The 19,004-nt window shown below is 37.1% G+C and overlaps 1 protein-coding gene across 14 annotated transcripts in view; it reads left to right on the top strand.

Annotated features, from left to right (window-relative positions):
* The window catches only part of grin1a (glutamate receptor, ionotropic, N-methyl D-aspartate 1a), a 51,436-nt gene that overhangs the window by 2,105 nt on the left and 30,327 nt on the right, over positions 1 to 19,004 (top strand). For 12 of the 14 annotated variants that reach the window (XM_017307812.2, XM_008424648.3, XM_008424649.3 and 9 more), the window contains exons 2-10: positions 3,039 to 3,173; positions 3,778 to 3,954; positions 10,343 to 10,405; positions 11,237 to 11,334; positions 12,319 to 12,440; positions 13,395 to 13,569; positions 15,669 to 15,813; positions 17,500 to 17,586; positions 18,784 to 18,919. In XM_017307812.2, the coding sequence (XP_017163301.2) occupies positions 3,039 to 3,173; positions 3,778 to 3,954; positions 10,343 to 10,405; positions 11,237 to 11,334; positions 12,319 to 12,440; positions 13,395 to 13,569; positions 15,669 to 15,813; positions 17,500 to 17,586; positions 18,784 to 18,919 (1,138 nt within the window). The remainder of the gene's footprint in view (positions 1 to 3,038; positions 3,174 to 3,777; positions 3,955 to 10,342; positions 10,406 to 11,236; positions 11,335 to 12,318; positions 12,441 to 13,394; positions 13,570 to 15,668; positions 15,814 to 17,499; positions 17,587 to 18,783; positions 18,920 to 19,004) is intronic. The other 2 variants (XM_017307814.2, XM_008424652.3) reach the window with 1 other exon arrangement.

A 19,004-nucleotide genomic window follows, 5' to 3' on the forward strand; every position in this document is an offset into this window, starting at 1 on the left:
AGGATTAAGTTCTGAAATGTCAATAAAAGAATTCTAGCTTTTGATCCCAAAAGATTAAAGTTAGACATTTGAGAAGAAAAGTGAAAATTCTGAGATTAAAGTTAGAATTTCTTCTTCTTTTTTTTTTTTTTGAAAAGTCAAAATTCTCAGGAAGAAACCGGAATACAGAGAAAAATGTCAAATTTCTGAGATTAAAATGAGATTTGTTCGGAAAAGTCAAAATACTGATTAAAAAAAACATAATTCTGAGATTAAAGTTGGAATTTTGAGAAAAGTCAAAATAAAATAAAAAAGAGAATTCTGATATTTTTTTTCTTTTCTTTTTTTGTAATGTTTAGAACTAAGGTTAGATTTCTCTTTTTTGTACAATAGTTAGACTTCTGAGATTAAAGTCAGAATTTTGAGAAAAAAACTGAATTTTCTTTTATATTTTTACTTCTTGGCCTGAATTTTCTTCCATATAAACTGTCTTCTTTATTTCATTTGTACTGTTAGTATCTCCAAACGGTTGTGGTGCAATGTGTGAAAACGCCTTAAAAATGCTTGGATGTTACTGTGAACCCTGGAAGAAGCGCCGGCGTTATGTCACAGCGACCCGAGGCGTGAATCTCTCTCCCACACACATAATTAGGCTTTATACAAAAACCCAGAAAGAACACCCACAGGTTCAGATCTGCTTTCTCATCCTCTGCTTGCCGTATCGCCTCAAACTGATGCACTCCTGTAGAATAACAGTCTCATCTGATCACATTTACACCCAAAACACCAAACAGTCCTGATGTGCAAATGAGAACAAACCGTCTGAAGTGGACAGAAAGTCTGCGGGGAGTTTAATCAGATGAGATTAGCTTGTAGGACGTAGTGGCAGATGGAGGGGAAGAGCTGCCTGCGAGCATTCCTTGGAAGGAAGACCTCATTTCTGACCCAGCCATACGGGATGCTCCCATCCAATAATCCGGGCCGCAGCGTCTCTGCCAGCCTGATCCCCTTTCCCTCCCCGCCCGCCTCCCAGGCGTCTCATCCGCTCTGGTTTTCAACCCAAACACCCACAATGACGAACAAAAGACTTATTCCTCCTGCGTGACTAACATCCTTCCAGACGACAATGTTATTTTTAACCTTTTTATGCAACTTTTTTGGAGCAGAGAGGAGTCTGGTTTAATTTATCTGCAGGATGTGATGCCTAAATGAATAGCTGCAGATGCTAATGGGGGTAAATCTTCTAGTTTCTCATTAATAATCATAAAACAAGACACAGTTTGGATTTTACTGTTGATTCAGAACCAAATTATTTTAACTGATGCCAAAAAAAATATGAGATCAAAATTATATTCATTATTCCTAATTCCCATGAGGCTTTGCGTGAATAATAAGTGCGACTTCCGCCGCAAACCGGAACCGGCATTACTTGCTAGCAACGCGCTAACCGGCTCGCGTGAGATGTTTTAGTCTATAAAATATGAGAACACCAGCCGTCACAGCTCAAATGTGACAGATACTGAAGGTGAGTAGGAGGATGAATGACTTGAAGGAGTATGTTACTGTTTACATCCAGAAGTTTGGCGCATGCGCACAATGCCAGAAGGCAAGAAGACGATTCCTTTACTGGCCATCCGTAGTCGCGCTGCGGCTGTAAAAGTAGAACATCTCCGTTAACAAGATAAAAGCTGGACACGTAGAGATTATTCACTCAGTGCGGTGAGCCACAGCAAAGGGAAAATAACACAGACAAACTATTGAAGAACAGCTCAAAACCCCTCGTGTTCTTTTTTTCCCCTGGCTCTGTGTAGGCTAAGCTACACATAGACTTGTTGCCATAGCAACTGACAATGGCTCCACACCAAAAATGCAAAAAAAGAAAAGACATTTCCCACCCAGAGAACTGAATATTCTGTCCATTCTAGTTTTATGTCTTTGGTTTGATGTTTGCTTTGTGATTATTGATAAATGGTCGCTGTGGTAGATTAGCTCCCGCTGCTACTAGCTAATCTAACACCACAGCAGTTGGTTAGCTAATTGAAACACCTGCTTTTCTGATGATCTGTCACAGGTGGTTTGTGGGCCGCCTTTCTTTTTTTATTTCATGACTGGACCGAAACACACAGAATTTCACAGCACGTCTACATGTTATAGTTGTCATAGTCAAGCTAGCATAGCTGAAATACTTCCCGCTCCCTTGCTGTTTTTTTTAAAATTAACTTTATCTTGTAGTGTTGACAGTAAAAAAGTCACTTTTTATTTTGCATTTTACCAGCTGAAAAGGAGACAGGAGGAAATTATCTCACAGCAGCAGGTTGGAAGGTCAAAAAAGTTTTGTCAAAAGAAAAAAACTTTCACACATAGATTTAAAATTTAGTGCGTTATGTTGACAAGTTGACGGCTAAAACTACTGGTAGCCATCATCGGCAGCTTGTTGCCCTACGGGATTGTCACATTTATGAGATACAAGATGGCTGAAATGTTCTTCCATAGAACTAAAACAAACGTATATTTTATTATTTTTTACACACCAAACACTATGGAGGAAGTTCAGAACAGTTATAAGGACTAGATGAAAATAATGGCTTGTAAATGTTTTAAAATACATTAAAAAAATTTACTTTTTAATTAATTATTCTTTGAATGATTTTTTTTCTTTTGTTTTCAAATTTAAATAATTAATGATGTAAAATATTAATTGAGTAATTTAATAAGTGAGTTATTTATGAATCACATAGCACATTTTAGTGTTTTACATCATAAAACCACAAATAACAAAATGTGGTTGAGAAACAAGTAGGAGTAAGAAACATTACATTTAGTCGAGTGCCATCATCAAAATCATAAAAACAAATCAAATATGTTGGCCAATGTTTCATTTATTATGCTTCAGAATCAACTCTAAACAGGTGAGTTTTTAACGCATTTGCAGTTTCCTGGAAGTCTTTTCCACATTTATGACCCTGTTGGACCTCCATACAAAATGAAACATTTCAATAAATAAGTAAATGTTAGTGTTGCTGTGATTTATCAGCATTTTCATCCGTCTTTTCCTGCAGGTTTACGCCATCCTGGTGAGTCACCCGCCTCAGTCCAGCGACCATCTCACCCCGACGCCCGTCTCCTACACCGCCGGCTTCTACCGCATCCCGGTGGTGGGGCTCACCACGCGCATGTCCATCTACTCCGACAAGGTGAGTGACGGACGATCACGGCTGGAGAGTCGGCACTCAGACGAATTACGGAGTTCCCCAGGGACGCCTCCAAGAGCTTCCTAGATTAAACGTCCCATCAGCGTCCATTAGGCGAGCTGTGATTAAATGGTTTTCCACATGAAAGTCGAAAGTCTGCTATTAATATTGCCCCTGATGTAAAAAAAAAAAAAAAAAAAGCTGTGACGCACAAACCGCAGTAATAAACTCTTGAAAGCAATCAGATGAGTTAAAAAAAAGCAGAGGCATTAAAAATTTAGAGGAGGCCTTGGAAGATCTCCATTAACATCGGAGGGAGGATTCACAACTCTGGAAACATTTAGAGATTTTATTTAAATAGAAAGTGGAAAAACAGCCTGGAAAGGTAAATGATTTTAAAAGTAATTTTAAAATCTGAAATGTTAGAATAGGATATAACATTTTAGAGACTTCCAGGTTACCTCACAGAGCTCACCACCAACCACAGCTTCTTTCTGGTTCATAATGAGTGTTTGGAGATGGAACGTACTGCCGCTGCTGCAGCGACTGAAACGAATCAATCGGTAAATTATTGCGAAGTTTCTGTTTCCCGCTCGGTCCTCCTCAGAGTATCCACCTGTCCTTCCTGCGGACGGTCCCGCCGTACTCCCACCAAGCTCACGTCTGGTTCGACCTGATGCGCGAGTTCAACTGGAACCACATCATCCTGATCGTCAGCGACGACCACGAGGGCCGGGCGGCTCAGAAGAGGCTGGAGACGCTGCTGGAGGAGCGGGAGACGAAGGTGAGACGCCGGGGCGCTGCGGCCCGCCCTCATCTCCTCCCTCCACCTTTAGGGAGTGTGTGAGCACGAGTGTGTGCGAGTGTTTTTCGGAGATCTTCTGTGTACCTAGCTGTTTCCCTCTCTGTTGTCTGAGCACATCTCTTTCTCACCATTGTGTAAACATTGGCTAACATTCCCAGAGACATCAACAGCGTCTAATGTGGTCTAATCTGACAGAAGTTTGTATGTTTATTTGCTCATCTTCACGTTGCTTTTCGCCACAGTCCAAATTATCTTGTGTCTATCCACACTGGGAGCCAAATAGTGGACTTTAACATGGGGCTCTGCAAACCATCGCAGAAAAACAAGAAAATGGTTCCAGGGTTTGTTTGTTTTTACTGTAGAAACGTTTGCATGTTTTGTCAAGTTACAGATGCAAATTTTAATGTTTTTCATTTTCCAGAAGGGATACAACATTAAACTTTTTTTAGTTTTATTTGCAAAATTTAACATAAGAAAGTAAAATGAACACGTTGCACATCATCCTGAACATCCTCTCAGGGAAACAAGACAGTGGCAGCATCATGCTGTGGGATTATTTCCTACAGAAAAGACAAGGAAACTGTTGAGTTTATGGAAATGTTTTATAGGGAAAATACACAAGAAGCTGCAAAAGATTATAAAATTAAAAATATAAACATTCAGACAGAATCAATAGATTTTTTGTTAGGGTTAACATATTTTAATAAAAACACTTTGAAAAAGTAATCCAACTAAAAGGTTAATTTAAATTAAATTTAATCACTTCTCTAGCACTTTTTTACCCTAAAAAGCTTCTCAAATACATTTAATATTAATACTAACTTAGTAAATTAACCTTAATTTTGCTTATTTTATATATATTTTAATACTTTTTCATCTTTGTTTGAATCTACATAAGTCAGTGCTGTTGTTACACCTGAATTTACGGTTATTTTACTGATTACTTGGTTTCAAAAGTGGTTGGATTACAAGTCACTTGTTGTCTCTGTGTTGTTTAACACTAATGTCAGAAATGTTTCTCCTGACATTACAAAACTGTTATCTGGCAAAATTTTTTATTTTTTATTTAAAAAATTAAATAAAAACGAATCTTTTTTGACTTGACGTAGCACAAATTCCTGCTTTCATTTGAAGAAAAACACAATTTTTGTACCAAATTCCATCTTTTGTTGTTTGTGTGTGAAAACCTCCTGCGTTAGCTGCAGCTTTTTGCTTCGCAACCTGCCTGAAATTCCTCTTTAATTGTGTTTTTGAAGCAGGATAAAACTTTGTCACGGCACAGAATGTAAAATGAAGCTGAATGTTTTCACGTTTAGCTGAAACAAACTGAAAATAGTGACGTATTTTCAGAGAAAACATTTCTCTCCTCCCTCTGTTGTTTAGGTTTGTGTTGTTGACTCCTGAAGGAAGCTAATAAAACTTTTTACAAAGGAAAATGAAAAAATAAACGTGGATACGTTTTTTTAATAGGGCTGAATCAATTATGAAATAATTGTCCACTTATTTAGTAATTAATCGTGAATTGAAGGATACAGACTAAAAAAAGCCATTTGTTGAAAAAAAACTGTGTTCATAGCAGTAATTAAACCAAACTGCTAAAATTTTTACACTTTTTGCATTTAAAATAAAAACACTTTTATTGTAAATTTGTTTTACTCAGGAGTGAAAGTAAGGGGGTACGGCAGGGTACTGCGTACCCCTAAAAGATTTAGAGGGGGAGTAGGCAGTACCTGCAAGAGGGGAGCGGCTGTCTGCTGCAAAAAATGAATGGGTTCACTGTGCAGCTGTGAGTTCACCCACTAATCAGCCATGACTAATTAGTTTTTCAAGAACAATCTAAAACACGACTTAATCAATTAATAAATAGCTTTTTTCCTCCCATTTCATATTGTTTCTGAACTGTTTGTGCTTTGCCAGAGCAGCGGTGCAATATGTCGATCGTGGAAGGTTTTGAGTCGATCTCGGCTTTAGGTGACGAACTGAACGGCGCCAGGAGGCTGAGAGCAGCACGTCCTCCTCTGACTGGCTTAAAACGTTCGTAACTTTATTAAAGAACAACAACAAAAAAATCAATAAAACGTGTTCAAATTAATGACCCAACAGCAATAATAATCTCAGTGATTATTGTTTCAACAAGGTGTTGCGCAATTCTGTGCGTTTCGGTTCCATTACTAACAGAGCAGGAGTTTAAAATTACCTAATCAACCACCTCTGTGTTCATGAGAGGCTTATTAATGATCGCAAAATAAATATCAAGCCTGAAAACCTAATATCATAATGGACTGAACGTTTTTAACATAATCTCTGGTCTGCTTGTGGAGCACAGGAGGTTGCCATGGCAACGGGTGTGCTTAAATGACGGAGAGAGACGGAGAGTAAAAAGGTGCGAGTGGTTTAGAGTTGATCACCTGTTCAGGTTGTTTTACCTTTCTTGTGGCTCAACACAGCCGCTGTAGTTTCTGAACATTCAATAAACGACAAACTTGGACTAATTACCTCGTTCTTTGTGAGTATATGTCGATCACAACAAACATCAAACACGGTAAATACGTTTCAGTAAGTATTTAACAAACAAATGGCTTCTACCGTGACAATTATGTGACATTAAATGTCTAATATAAAAAAATAGTTTGGTGCTGTCGGGCTCAGAGTCTGAGAGGCTTTTCCTTTATCAAACAATTTAGTTTTTTTTGGCTCTTATTTAGAAGAAATATTAATGTTGATGAGATTTTCTCCAAAATAATAACCTTTTTCAACCTTTATAGCTCTATTTTTGAAAATGAGGCTCTAACATTCACAAATGACAGTGAAATAAAATCCAGTCCAACATCTGGTTTGAGGTGATTCCTCTGGAACCTGTTGGAAGAAAAATATCCCAACTTCAGAAGATGAGCTTTAACCTAACAGCTCTGTGGTTCCTCCTATCAGTATGAGAGTCAGGGTGAGGAGGCGCCATGTTAGGAAGAGAAGTGGAAGCTGAAGGATCTTCAGAACAAACAGGTCATGATGCTGGGCTACTGATTATCCCTCTGTCTGGACACAGGATCAATAGAACCAGTTTAAAAGCTAAAATGAATGGTTATATTCCAGACATGTAAAACTAGGATCACTCCATGCCATGATGTTCAGGATTTAGGTCTCATAGCATCTCAAGGTGTCAACATTGCAGCCAGTGGGCTGAGAGAGGAAATACAGCTTTATTTTGTAGCAATTCAAGAGCTACCAGGATTTTATCACTACGCAAAAAAAAATAAAAAAATCAGCACAGAAACTCAAAAGCACACAAAAGCTATATATATATATATATAATTGTCATAGTACCCCTAAGAATTTAAAACTACTTTCACCCCTGGTTTTACTCAAAAGTGAACTTATGCTTCACCCAGTTCAGACGTACTAAAGGAATGATATATTTTTGTATTTTATAGTTAATAAAATGTTTATTTTAACATAAAAAAATGAACTAAATGATTTGTTGCATCTTTTAATTAAAAAAATCAATCCAAAATAAAACTCATTCAAGTTTGCATTTGTAACATGAGAAAAAGTGAAAATGGATCATGTTCCTGAATTTTGCTGTCAGCTGAATTCAGAGTTGGAACATGACAAAGTTTCCTCCGTTAGGAAGAAACAGAATTAGAATAAAAAGACTGAACCTGAGCTGGATCCAATTAATGGAGGTGATCTCTGCGGGATGGGTTCTCGCTCCTCTCGGGGCGAGTTTCTGCTGTAATTGTGTGCTGGAGTGGAATGAGTCCCGATTCGGAGGCTTAATTAAATCAGAAGCTGCAGAGATTCAGAACATGACATCCACCCGAGGCTGTTTGCCCAAGTTGAAGCGAAAGCTGCTCCGATTGCTGGGACCGGCGCGAGACGCCAACAGGAAAACACTTCAGAAAAAACAAAATCACGCCGCCATTTACTCAGCTCAAATCATTTAGCCCAGAGTCGCATCCTGCATTTACGGAGAAAAAACAGACAATTAAAAGCTTGTGATGAGGATCCAGAAAGCTGCTTTTATGCACGGCGCAGTTTGGATGTCAGAATGAGCCCATCTGTGCTCTCCATCTAACGCCGCCGCTCGTTTCCCTGCGAGACTCCAGTCAGGAGTGTATATTTAGACACAACTGCAGCGCCAGTTTAACGTTTTATAGCTGCTGTGGAAATACATCCCAGTTCAGGAAGCGATTATTGTACCGAAAGCTCAGAGTGGAGAGGATGAGGACTGAAAATCCACACAAACAGACAAAAACAGAGAGAAAATTGATTCTAGGACTAATAATGTGTCTGCTGCAGCGTCACTGGGTTCAATTCTGTCAATACGCTAATAAAACTGACATGTTGTGTTTCTAATTCCCACACAACCTGCAGCTAGAGCCACATATTTACATACGCCGAATAAAACCAACAAAACATTTAAGCCAAGTCATGCAGTACAAAAGACAGTGCTCTATGGAGCTAAATTGGTGCCACAAAGTTTGTTCAAAAGAATAAAGTAAGATTTGAATCAAAAACTGAAAAAACAAAAATCAAACCTTGAATCTGAAAAGTAGCTTTGAACATTTTTTTTTTCCTGTTTCAAATCTGTTATTTTCAGTTTCAAATCTTGTCCCCCAGTTTCAATTTCTTGCAAATTTTTGACTTTTTCCAGCTCAAAAACGGTCCCATTTTTCTAAAAATCTAAAAATGTCAGATTTTTTTTCTCACAAATTTTTAACTTCTCAAACTCATTTTCAGGTTTTTCATTAAAAAATAATCTGAGTTTAATCTCAAAATTTCTGAGATTTTTCTCACAAATTTGCACATTTTCAAACTCAAATTTCCATATTTAAAAAATAATAATCTGAATTTTTTGGCAAAAATGTACTCCTTTTTTCTATCTAAACTGTAATCAGGCTACAGAATAAAATATTCCTTTAGGATGAGGCTTGGTGTGTCAATAACGCTACAGGACTCTGCATACTTTGAAAAAAATACAGAGTGTTTTGAATTTATAAAAGTAGAGCTTTATTTCTTTACAAAGAAGAACTGACGCAACATTCTGTAAAAGGAGAAAACAGCCTGAGTCGAGAGCTGCAGGCAGGTTGGAGAAGCTGTAAATTATTAAAGCACTAACTGCTGAGAAAAGACACAAAGTGCCAGGTTTCTTCTGCCTTTTAAAAATCCACCATGTAATTTTGATGCGGCGCCACTTAAGGGGGGAAAAAAGAGCATAAAGTGCGTAAAGAGGGATTTATTTTGGGCGCTGAGATGAACAGAAATGAGCAGAAAACACAAAAACTTCTGTTCTTTGCTTGTTTGTTAAAACCCAAACTCGCCTGTTACAAAAGTATTTAGTAAAAATGTTACTCAAGTACATTTTTACTTTAGTAACATTCAAGTAAAAACATTAATCATTTAATATTTAAAAATCAAGCGACTGACAGGCTGAAATATAAAGTTATGTGGAGATTTGGGTATTTTCAACATCAACATGAAAATAATTCATGGCAGATTATTTCACTTATACGAACACATTTTTACGAGTGAAATAATCTGCCAGTGGAATTAAAACCTTTTCATTAATATTAAGGAATTATTGACTTAAAACAAGTTTCTATATGTTGCTGAAAAGCTATTTGTAAGTCAGTTTTATCTTATTTCTAGTGAACAAACAAATATGCAGTAGAAACTAGACCAGAAACACTTGGTAAGATTCTGTCTTTTTGTAGCGTGGACACTCTGCTGTTACCTAGCAACGCCAGTCCAGCCCAGGCCTGTTGCCTAGCAACTCCAACGGTACTCCAACAGTTTGGTCAGCCGCTTTAAAAAGGCTGCTGGTGAAGACAAGAGTTTTGTTGTTGACTGCAGAAATGTATTGAACATATTTTCTCTACTTTTTTTTAGAGTGTATTTATATTATTAAAAATAAATAAAATGCAGTTTGGAAAGCTGACATTTTACTTGTTATCAAGACATTTGACCTACAGACCAGACCAAAAATACTCTGTAAGATTTCACAGATTTTCTAATGTTACTTGACAGTCGAGAGGTTTTTGAAACGACTGGTTGTTGTTTTTTTTTTTAGTTCTTGAACTGTTTTATAATCACATGAGACCCAAATGGAAGCAAAAACACATTTAAATAAGATTAAAAAATGTTCCATCTACTTCGTCAGGAACTCGTCTTAAGCTCAATAAACCTTCCTGATTTTTATTTCCCGGCACATTTCGGTGGTTTCGATGTTCTTTGCAAGCCCCAGTGTTAAAGCTCCCAATTTGAAGCAGAAAAGTGGAGATTTGTTGGAATGCTTTACTGCCCTCCATTTTCAACTGTTTATAATATTTTTCTGTGTCTGCATATTTTCTCTGTGCACATTACTCATCAGAATAAAAAAAGGAACTATGAAAACCTCGACCAACTGTCCTATGACAACAAGCGAGGACCTAAGGTATATTTGCATGGTCAATGCACGCCGCCCACCAACTTTCCAAACGTAGCAACTAGAAACCAGCCCAAACCAGTCACCAGCCGACCCAGAAATGCCCCCCTCTCTCTTGGTAGCACGTCTTTTCTTTGAGTTTTTACTTTCAGACATTTCCCTATAATTTAAAAAAAAAAAAAGAATGATTTTGGTATGAAAAAAAAAAAGATTTTTTTCGGTTGTTCCAGAAAAAAAGAAAGAAGAAGAGAACAGAGCCCGGCTTTTCTCATTTTAATTTTTTTTTTCCGTCAATGAAGGAATGCATGTTCTTAAAAACACACACATACACACACACACACACAAAAAAAAAAACAAAAAAAAAAACAGTTTGCAAGCTCATTCCTTTGTGGAGAACCGGTAGTTTGGGACTCAGACTTCCCAGATGCTACTTCCTCCCTTTCCGTAGCACCTCCCTGGTTTCAGCAGTTTTTATTTTTTTAATTTGATTTCTTTCTCTTTTCGGAGGGAGAACGTCCCCCTCACTCCCCTCCTCACCCGTTTTTAGTTACTGGTTGCATTGACCTTCTTCTCCCCCTCTACCTAACACATGCACGTTCTTCTTTGGAGCCTTGATATAACCCTCAGTTTGCATGCAGACAAATGCAAAAGTTTTTTTCCCTTCAAGCTTTTTCTTTTTTTAGTTCAGCCGGTTCCCCTGGATCGCTTTCCTTTTTAATCTCTGTCTCTCGTTTTTTCAAACCAAATTGGCCACGCTCGTACCACGCAGGTAAAGCGGCAGCATGGTGTCTGTGCTCGGGAAAAGTAGCTGGCTTGACCTTTCTTCTGCCCCAACCGCAGGCAGAGAAAGTCCTACAGTTCAGTCAGGAGACAAACTTAACCGCGCTGCTGCTGGAGGCCAAAGAGCTGGAGGCCCGGGTCATCATCCTGTCCGCCAGGTGAGGCGACCTTTCACCTTTCTGCCCGGTGCAGCAGGTAAAGAAGCTGCACGGTCAGCAAATATAAATATGCGAAGTCACATTTTGTAGAGCCATAAATATAAATGCAGACTTTGGTGGTAATTAGTTGCATTTACTTGAGTAACCTTTTGAAATAATGTACTTTTAGGAGTATTTTTACTACTCTGTACTTTGAGTAATTTTATTATGAACCATTTTGTCTCTTAGTTGAGTAAAATTTCTGGATTTTCTACCCACTGAATGAAAAACAAACATTTTTTAACCAAAAACTCACCATAAACAGACACATAGCTGCAGTTTCTGTTAAAGTTTAATATGTTTTTTATTGAAATAAAATGATTTGGACACATTTTATTTTGCCTGATTTTGTTATTTTTTGTTACTTATATGAATTATTGTCATTTTGGGTCTTAAAATACAAGCATTTCCACTTAACTTTAGATTTTAGTCCATTTGATGATGTAATTTTTAAATATTAAATAACTGATAATTTCAGTAGACTTCTTACCAAACACTTTTTTACTCTTACTTGAGTGATTTCTTGGACCTCAATATCCGGGCAGCAGAAATGTTCTGTGTGACGGAATCAGTTGTTAGCAAGCACTGCTAATCCACCTCCTTTGCTTTTGCTGGTCCTCTTTAAATATCAGAGAAACGTTGGTCTCCTTTCCAGCTCTTCTGAGATTTGTCGTAGTTCAGGTGATATTTCAGCTTTTGAGATGCTAATCAGCTGCTTCTGGTTGTAAAAACAAGCTTGTTGCCATGGCTACGCACCATAAAAACCAAAAAAGAGAGCGCAGAAAACGCTTCCAGCTGTACAGCATCCAAAAAGCAGAGAAATGTGGCAACAGAAAATGAGTTTCACAAAAGCTACCAGCAGGATCGCTTCCTGTCATTTTACATAACGAGGGTTTAAACGGAAGCAGTGTAATATTTTAACTATGTTTTTGTTTTTGTCTCTAGTGAGGACGATGCTGCCGCCGTGTACAAGGCGGCCCGCTTCCTCAACATGACGGGCTCGGGCTACGTGTGGCTGGTGGGGGAGCGGGAGATGTCCGGTAAAGCTCTGAGCGAGGCGCCAGACGGTACGTCCAGCCAGAAACTCGCCCCGACGTTTGGTCCAGAATTAATCAGAAACACATAAAGGATCCCAGAGATTAGCTAGTAATCACCAGATAAATACCTGAACACCTGCATGTTGTGGTAAACTCTTCAACCTTCTGTGTTTAAGGCTTAAATAGACTCAGACACTCAGAACTGAAGTAATTTAGTTGTTGTTTTGTTTAACCCTTCCTTCCTGGTTTTAGGGCCTCTTGTCACTTCAAATCCAAATAATCTGCTGCTTATTTGGATTTATTTGGAAACATGTCTCTTCCAGCAGCCATTTTACAGTGGTAGAACTAGTTGACCAAGCGTTGTGGAAGGTCCCCTTTGATGTAAAACATTAGCGTTTTATAGGCCTTTAAAAAAATGCTAATTTTATTTTTGTTTAAAAGGCAGACAATATTCTCCTTTACATGTTAACATTCTTCAGGTTTCTGCTTGTAGAGATAATAAATTAATCCAGATTTATCCGTACTAACATGATTTACCATTCCTAAGCTAACATTGGCATTATTTGTTATTGGCTTACGTCATGCTAGTGTTATATTTTCTATTGATTTTAACCTTACAGGAGTAACAAACTTTAAATAAATTGCTACATTTTCTGGATTTTTTGTTTAAGTGTGTAATATTATTTTAATTATTTGAAAAAAAAAAACATCGGCTGATAAAAGCAAATTAAGTTTGATATCTTATATTTCCCAACTGTGACAGCAGTCAACGGCAGGAAGATATTAATTGGTGTATCAACTGTAACAACAATCTCTCCATGTGTAATGTCATTTAGTTTGTATAATTCAATATTATTTTATAAGTATATATATATATTTTATGGTGCTAGTCTGATGTTCTTGGACGCCCCCTGGTGGTGTGGGGGTCCTAAGTGGATTTTTTCGCTCCTGTTGGTGACGGTTTTTGTTGCCGCCGGGTCTCAGGTCTGATCGCCCTCCAGCTCATCAATGGGAAGAACGAATCGGCCCACATCACCGACGCCGTGGCGGTGGTGGCCCAGTCCATCCAGGAGCTGTTTGAGAAGGAGAACATCACAGAACCGCCCAAGGGCTGCGTGGGCAACACCAACATCTGGAAGACGGGGCCTCTTTTTAAACGGTGTGCTCGCCACAAACCACTCAACGCTTTGCTCTGATTTTAGATCTTCACCAATCATTGCGACTTTCACATAAATCTGACCAATCACTGCAACTCGCCTGGATTTAGACCAATCCAGCCGAATTTAACTTCCTGTTTCACAACGTCTCTTGAACGCCGAACCTGCTGGATCAGGGGTGTCCAAAGTGTGGCCCGGGGGCCATTTGTGGTTCTTGAAATAATTTTGATTGGTCCAATTTCTTTTTTTTAAAGGATTTATAGACTTTCTGAAAATTTTCTTTATTTTCAAGCACGTAAAAATAAAAATCACAATTTACTAATCTTTGCTTTTTAAATTTAATGATAAAAAGTTTGGACACCTCTGAGTTAGTTGAAAGCCTGTGTGACACTTAATTGTAACATAAAACTATTTCTATATTGTTTTCGCAACAAGACTTTTTTCCCATGTTGTAAGTTAATTTATCTGCCAATTAAAATGGTAATTTTCCATCAATATTCAGGAATTATTGACTTAAAACAAGACTCTGTATCTTGCTAAAAGGTTAATTTTAAGTTAGTTTTGTCTGATATGTTTGAACGTGAAACTAGACCAAAATTACTTGGTGAGATTTTGTGTTTTTTCAGTGTAAACGTTACATTCTGTTAATTGTCGTCGTTACTCATCAAGATGTTGGTCAATGCTTCATTTATTATGGTTCAAAAACAAATGAAAACAGGTGGAGTTGGTCCAGATTTAAAGGAACTCAGTGTTTCAGCTGTTCTCCAGTTTTCTGTATTTGTGGTGTTATTTCAATAAGATACTTGAAAATGTGATTTGCTATTTAATTATAAACTATATGGGAATCATTTTAGTTTTTTTGGGAACTTGACATTTTCGATGGGAAAGTAAATCTTAGAAATAATGAGAAACTTTGACAAAGTTTTTGTGAAAAGTTGCTGCAACAAGCAGTCATTGTAACATCCTGGACAGGTGCAGCAATGCAATTAGCGTAAAGCTGGTTGTTCGAATCTGTCACATGACAGAAAACTACTAACCTGCTCATCATGGCTCGATCATTTCTTCATGCCAGCTGACTTGCTGTGTGTTTTCTCTGCCTTCTCTTCTGAATTTATTCCTGAAAATGCAGAGAATGTGGAGCTGAGGTTCTGCATCCTGCAGACGGAGCTGACCTAGTTACAAGAGGCTTCGCTGCTGCGTCACAGTTTATAAAAACTGATGCAGCAGCAAACAGTCGAGCCTGTTTGCTGTCATGATTGTTACATTTTACACTAGAAATGTGTTGATTTGCTGCATCAACACAGCATCTGACAGCTGAGAGGAAATAATTCATATTAAATCAAACTTTTAAACTGTGTGGGGCGAAAACATATGTCTGTATGAATACATTCACTTTCTAGCACAAATATATATTATGAAAAAGTACTAAGGTCACGCTAAAATTATTTTTAAAAGTATGAGAATGAAGTCATAAAATTACAAGATGAAAGTTTAAATATTAAGAGAATAATCATGATATTGACTATATTCTCAAAATAATTGGACTTTATTTCAACTTTATTATAGTAATTTTATGACCATGTTCTTAGGATTTTTTCTCAAAATCTTTATTTTCATAATATTATGATTTATCCTCAAAATTTGACTTTATTCTGGTAATTTTATGAATTTGTTTTAAAAATTTGATTTTCTTCTTGTAACTTTATGACATTATTCCCATAATATTATGATTTTATCTTGCAATATGAATTCTTTTTCTCAAGATATGACTTTATTCAAATTTTATTTTGGCTTTATTCTCATAATTTTGACTTTATTCAAATTTTATTTGTGCTTTATTCTCATAATTTTGACTTTATTCTAATTTTATTCTGACTTTATTCTCATACTTTTGACTTTATTCTCATAATTTTGACTTTATTCTAATTTTATTCTGACTTTATTCTCATAATTTTGACTTTATTCTCGTAATTTTGACTGTATTCTAATTTTATTCTGACTTTATCATTTATTTGTTATTTCTCTCAGAATGGCCAAACTGTAATTAATCGTAATACAAACACACAGTTATTTATATATAATATTTTTCCTTTTCCCACAGAGTTCTGATGTCATCCAAATATCCGGAGGGTCTGACGGGACGCGTCGAGTTCAACGACGACGGAGACAGGAAATACGCCCACTACACTATTCTGAACTACCAGAAGTCTCGCCTGGTTCAGGTCGGCATTTACAACGGCACGCAGGTAACGGTTATTAAAATTAATTATTGTTTTTGTTTCTTTTTGCTGGTTATTTGGTTTGAATTAAATCCAGTCTGGATGCAGAATCAATTTGAGCATCACAACGTCATCAGCAAATGGAACATTTGGGCGAGAAATGCATATAAACTAGGGCTGAAACGATTAACTGCAGTAAATCTGTTATTGAAATAATCTTCAACTTGTCTATAAATTGCTAACTTGTGTAAACAGATTCATAAAAAGACCATTTTATGAAAGAATAACGTATTCAGAGCAGTAATTAAGCCAATACTGTACAAAAATATAAACATTTTGCTTATAAAATGTAAAAAAAATGTACTTTGTTTTTACCAAAAACTCTTCAAGACGAAGTTTCAGCTTCTCCTGGTTTAAATTTATAAGATAAATCTATTAAGCATCTTCTGCTATCCAATTATTAGTCGATTAATAGAAAAAAGCAATCAACAGATCAGTCCTACACATTGATAATCAGAAAAAGCTGAACTTTCCACATGTTGATGTCAGGATAATTTTTACTTTAATTCACTGCATTTTAGGCAATAAAATGGTTTTTTATTTATTTGTATTTTTGTCCTGTATGTTTAATGTTACATAAAACAAATTTACACTGCAAAAGCACAAAATCCAACCCAGTATTTTTGGTCTAATTTCTAGTGGAAATATCTTGGTTCACTTGAAATAGGAAAAAAAAAAACTTACAAATAACTTTTCATCAAGATATAAAAGCTTGTTTTAAGTCAATAACTTCTTTTAAAAAGTGGTAATTTCACTGGCAGATTATTTAATTTGTAATGAGACATTTTTCCCATTTTATAAGTGAAATAATCCGCCGGTGGAACTGGAACTTTTTAGGAGTCATTTACTCAAGTTAAGCTCCTATTTTTTGCTAGAAAGTTACTTGTAAGTTAGTTTAGTTTTATTTTAAGTGAACTCAGATATTAGCACTAGAAACTAGACAAAACTACTTGGTAAGATTTTGTGTTTTTGCAGTGTCAGTGTTTCCCTCAGTGTATTATAAGCCTGGCGGGTCACCAGGCTTTACTTGTGACCCCACCAGGCTTAGCATTGCTTAATTTTTTAAGTCTCTTTAAAGGTTTTTGCCTTTTTTAAGGCTTTATAGCTGGTGTTCAGGTGTTAATCTTTCAATAACACATAATTATTGAATAATATTTTCAAATTTCCTGTCAACTTTAAACATTTTTTAACTCAAAAACACGACGGCCTTAGCACCCAACCACCAGGCTGAGCAAGTTTCTGGGGAAAACCTTTAGTGTATATTTCTAATATTGTATAAAATAAGTAAAATCTGCGGAATATGCTAATGTTTTTATCTGATTAATCAATTAACCGTCAGAATAACTGATAGAGTAATGGATTACTAAAGTATTCAGCACTGCAGCACTGATATAAGATGCTAGCTTTGTTCCTTGTGTCGCCTGGAAGCTTTTAAAAGAAGAAAACCCGACTGGACGGCGCGGATCGGGTTGAATGTTGGTGAGTTGCTGCAGGTGTAACACAGAGCAGAGGTGAAGGCAATAAAAACAGAACGCTGAGCCGCGGCAGAGCCGTGCTGACTCATTAGCGACGCTCCCCCGTGGTGTTTGGAGCCTCATCAGCAGCGTGCCTTCTGTCTGCGCTAACGCAGCCGCGTGTCCGGCGTCGCTGCAGGTGGTGATGAACAATCAGCGCAAGATCATCTGGCCTGGAGGGGAGACGGAGAAACCGCAGGGCTTCCAGATGTCGACCCGATTAAAGGTGGGTGGACTCAGACACGGCTGTCACCTCCACACACACACACACACACACACACACACACACACACACACACACACACACACACATCCATCCAATGTTCTCACACCACAGGAGCTGCGCTGCACTGCAAAAACAACATTTACCAAGTATTACTGGTCTGTTTTCTACTGCAAATGTCTTAGTACACTTGAGATGAGAAAAACCTGCTCAGAAGTAACTTTTCAGCAAAATATATGAGCTTGTTTTAAGTAAGTAATTTTAGTTTCACTGGCAGATTATTTCACTTATAACATGGAAAAATATCTTATCTAGTTAGACAGTAAAACTATAACTTTTCCATCAATATTAGGCTTAAAATTAGTTCCTATATGTCACTGAAAAGTTACTTCTGAGTTAGTTTTGTCCAAGATATTTGCAGTAGAAACTTGATATAAAAAAAAAATACCTGATAAGATTTTGTGTTTCTGCATTGTGGGCATTCTGCCATTACCTAGCAACGCCGGCCAAGTCCAGCTCCGTTGCCTAGCAACCTAAGCAGAACTCCAGCCCGTTTGATCTGCAAGTTTTCAGCTATTTTGAAAATCACAAATTCATATTTTTGAGTGATATTTGATCTTTTCAGTTACTTTTCAGTGGATTCAACTAAAGAGAAGCACAGATTTATCTTTTCTGACGAACTTTGGCTCAAATGGTGTACACTGCAAAAACACAAAATCTGACCAGATATTTTTGGTCTAGTTTCTACTGCAAGTATCTTAGTAAACCTGAAGACTCTTAATATATGGGTAAATTCCTTGTTCCACTGCTAGATATTCTACCGATCACCAGTATTTATTAATCAATATTAAGGAATTATTTATGTAAAACAAGCTCATGTGTTTAACTGAACAGTTGTCAGTCAGTTTTGTATTATTTCAAGTTGATGATGACATTACTTGCGCCAGAAATTAATCGAAAAATATTTGGTGAGATTGTGTTTTTGTAGTGTAGGATTTATCCATCCGTTTTTAAAATGGCAAATGTGTTTAATCGACTTCAGGTTTTCCATAAACCCCAATTCTTTACCTTCAGATTTGATCTGTGGATTAAACTAACGAGCTGCACACAGATTATCCTCCTTTGCTAAATTGTCATTTTGTGTTGACTTAAGTTCTTTTTAATGACTGGAGTTTAATCTGAACCGTCTGCCTGCTGCAGATCGTGACGATTCACCAGGAGCCATTTGTTTATGTGAAACCGACGATGCAAGACGGGACGTGCAACGAGGAAAAGGCATTAAATGGAGTGATTATAAAGAAGGTTATCTGTACTGGGCCCAACGAGACCATCCCAGGTAAAACAACAGACGCATTTCACCACATGTGCAGTAAGTCAGGAGGTTAAATTAGTTCAGAAAATAGTAAATTAATTGGTTACGT

The sequence above is a fragment of the Poecilia reticulata genome, chromosome 12 (genome assembly GCF_904066995.2).
Source record: "Poecilia reticulata chromosome 12, P_reticulata-male-v2, whole genome shotgun sequence".
In the NCBI taxonomy this organism is placed as follows: domain Eukaryota; kingdom Metazoa; phylum Chordata; class Actinopteri; order Cyprinodontiformes; family Poeciliidae; genus Poecilia; species Poecilia reticulata.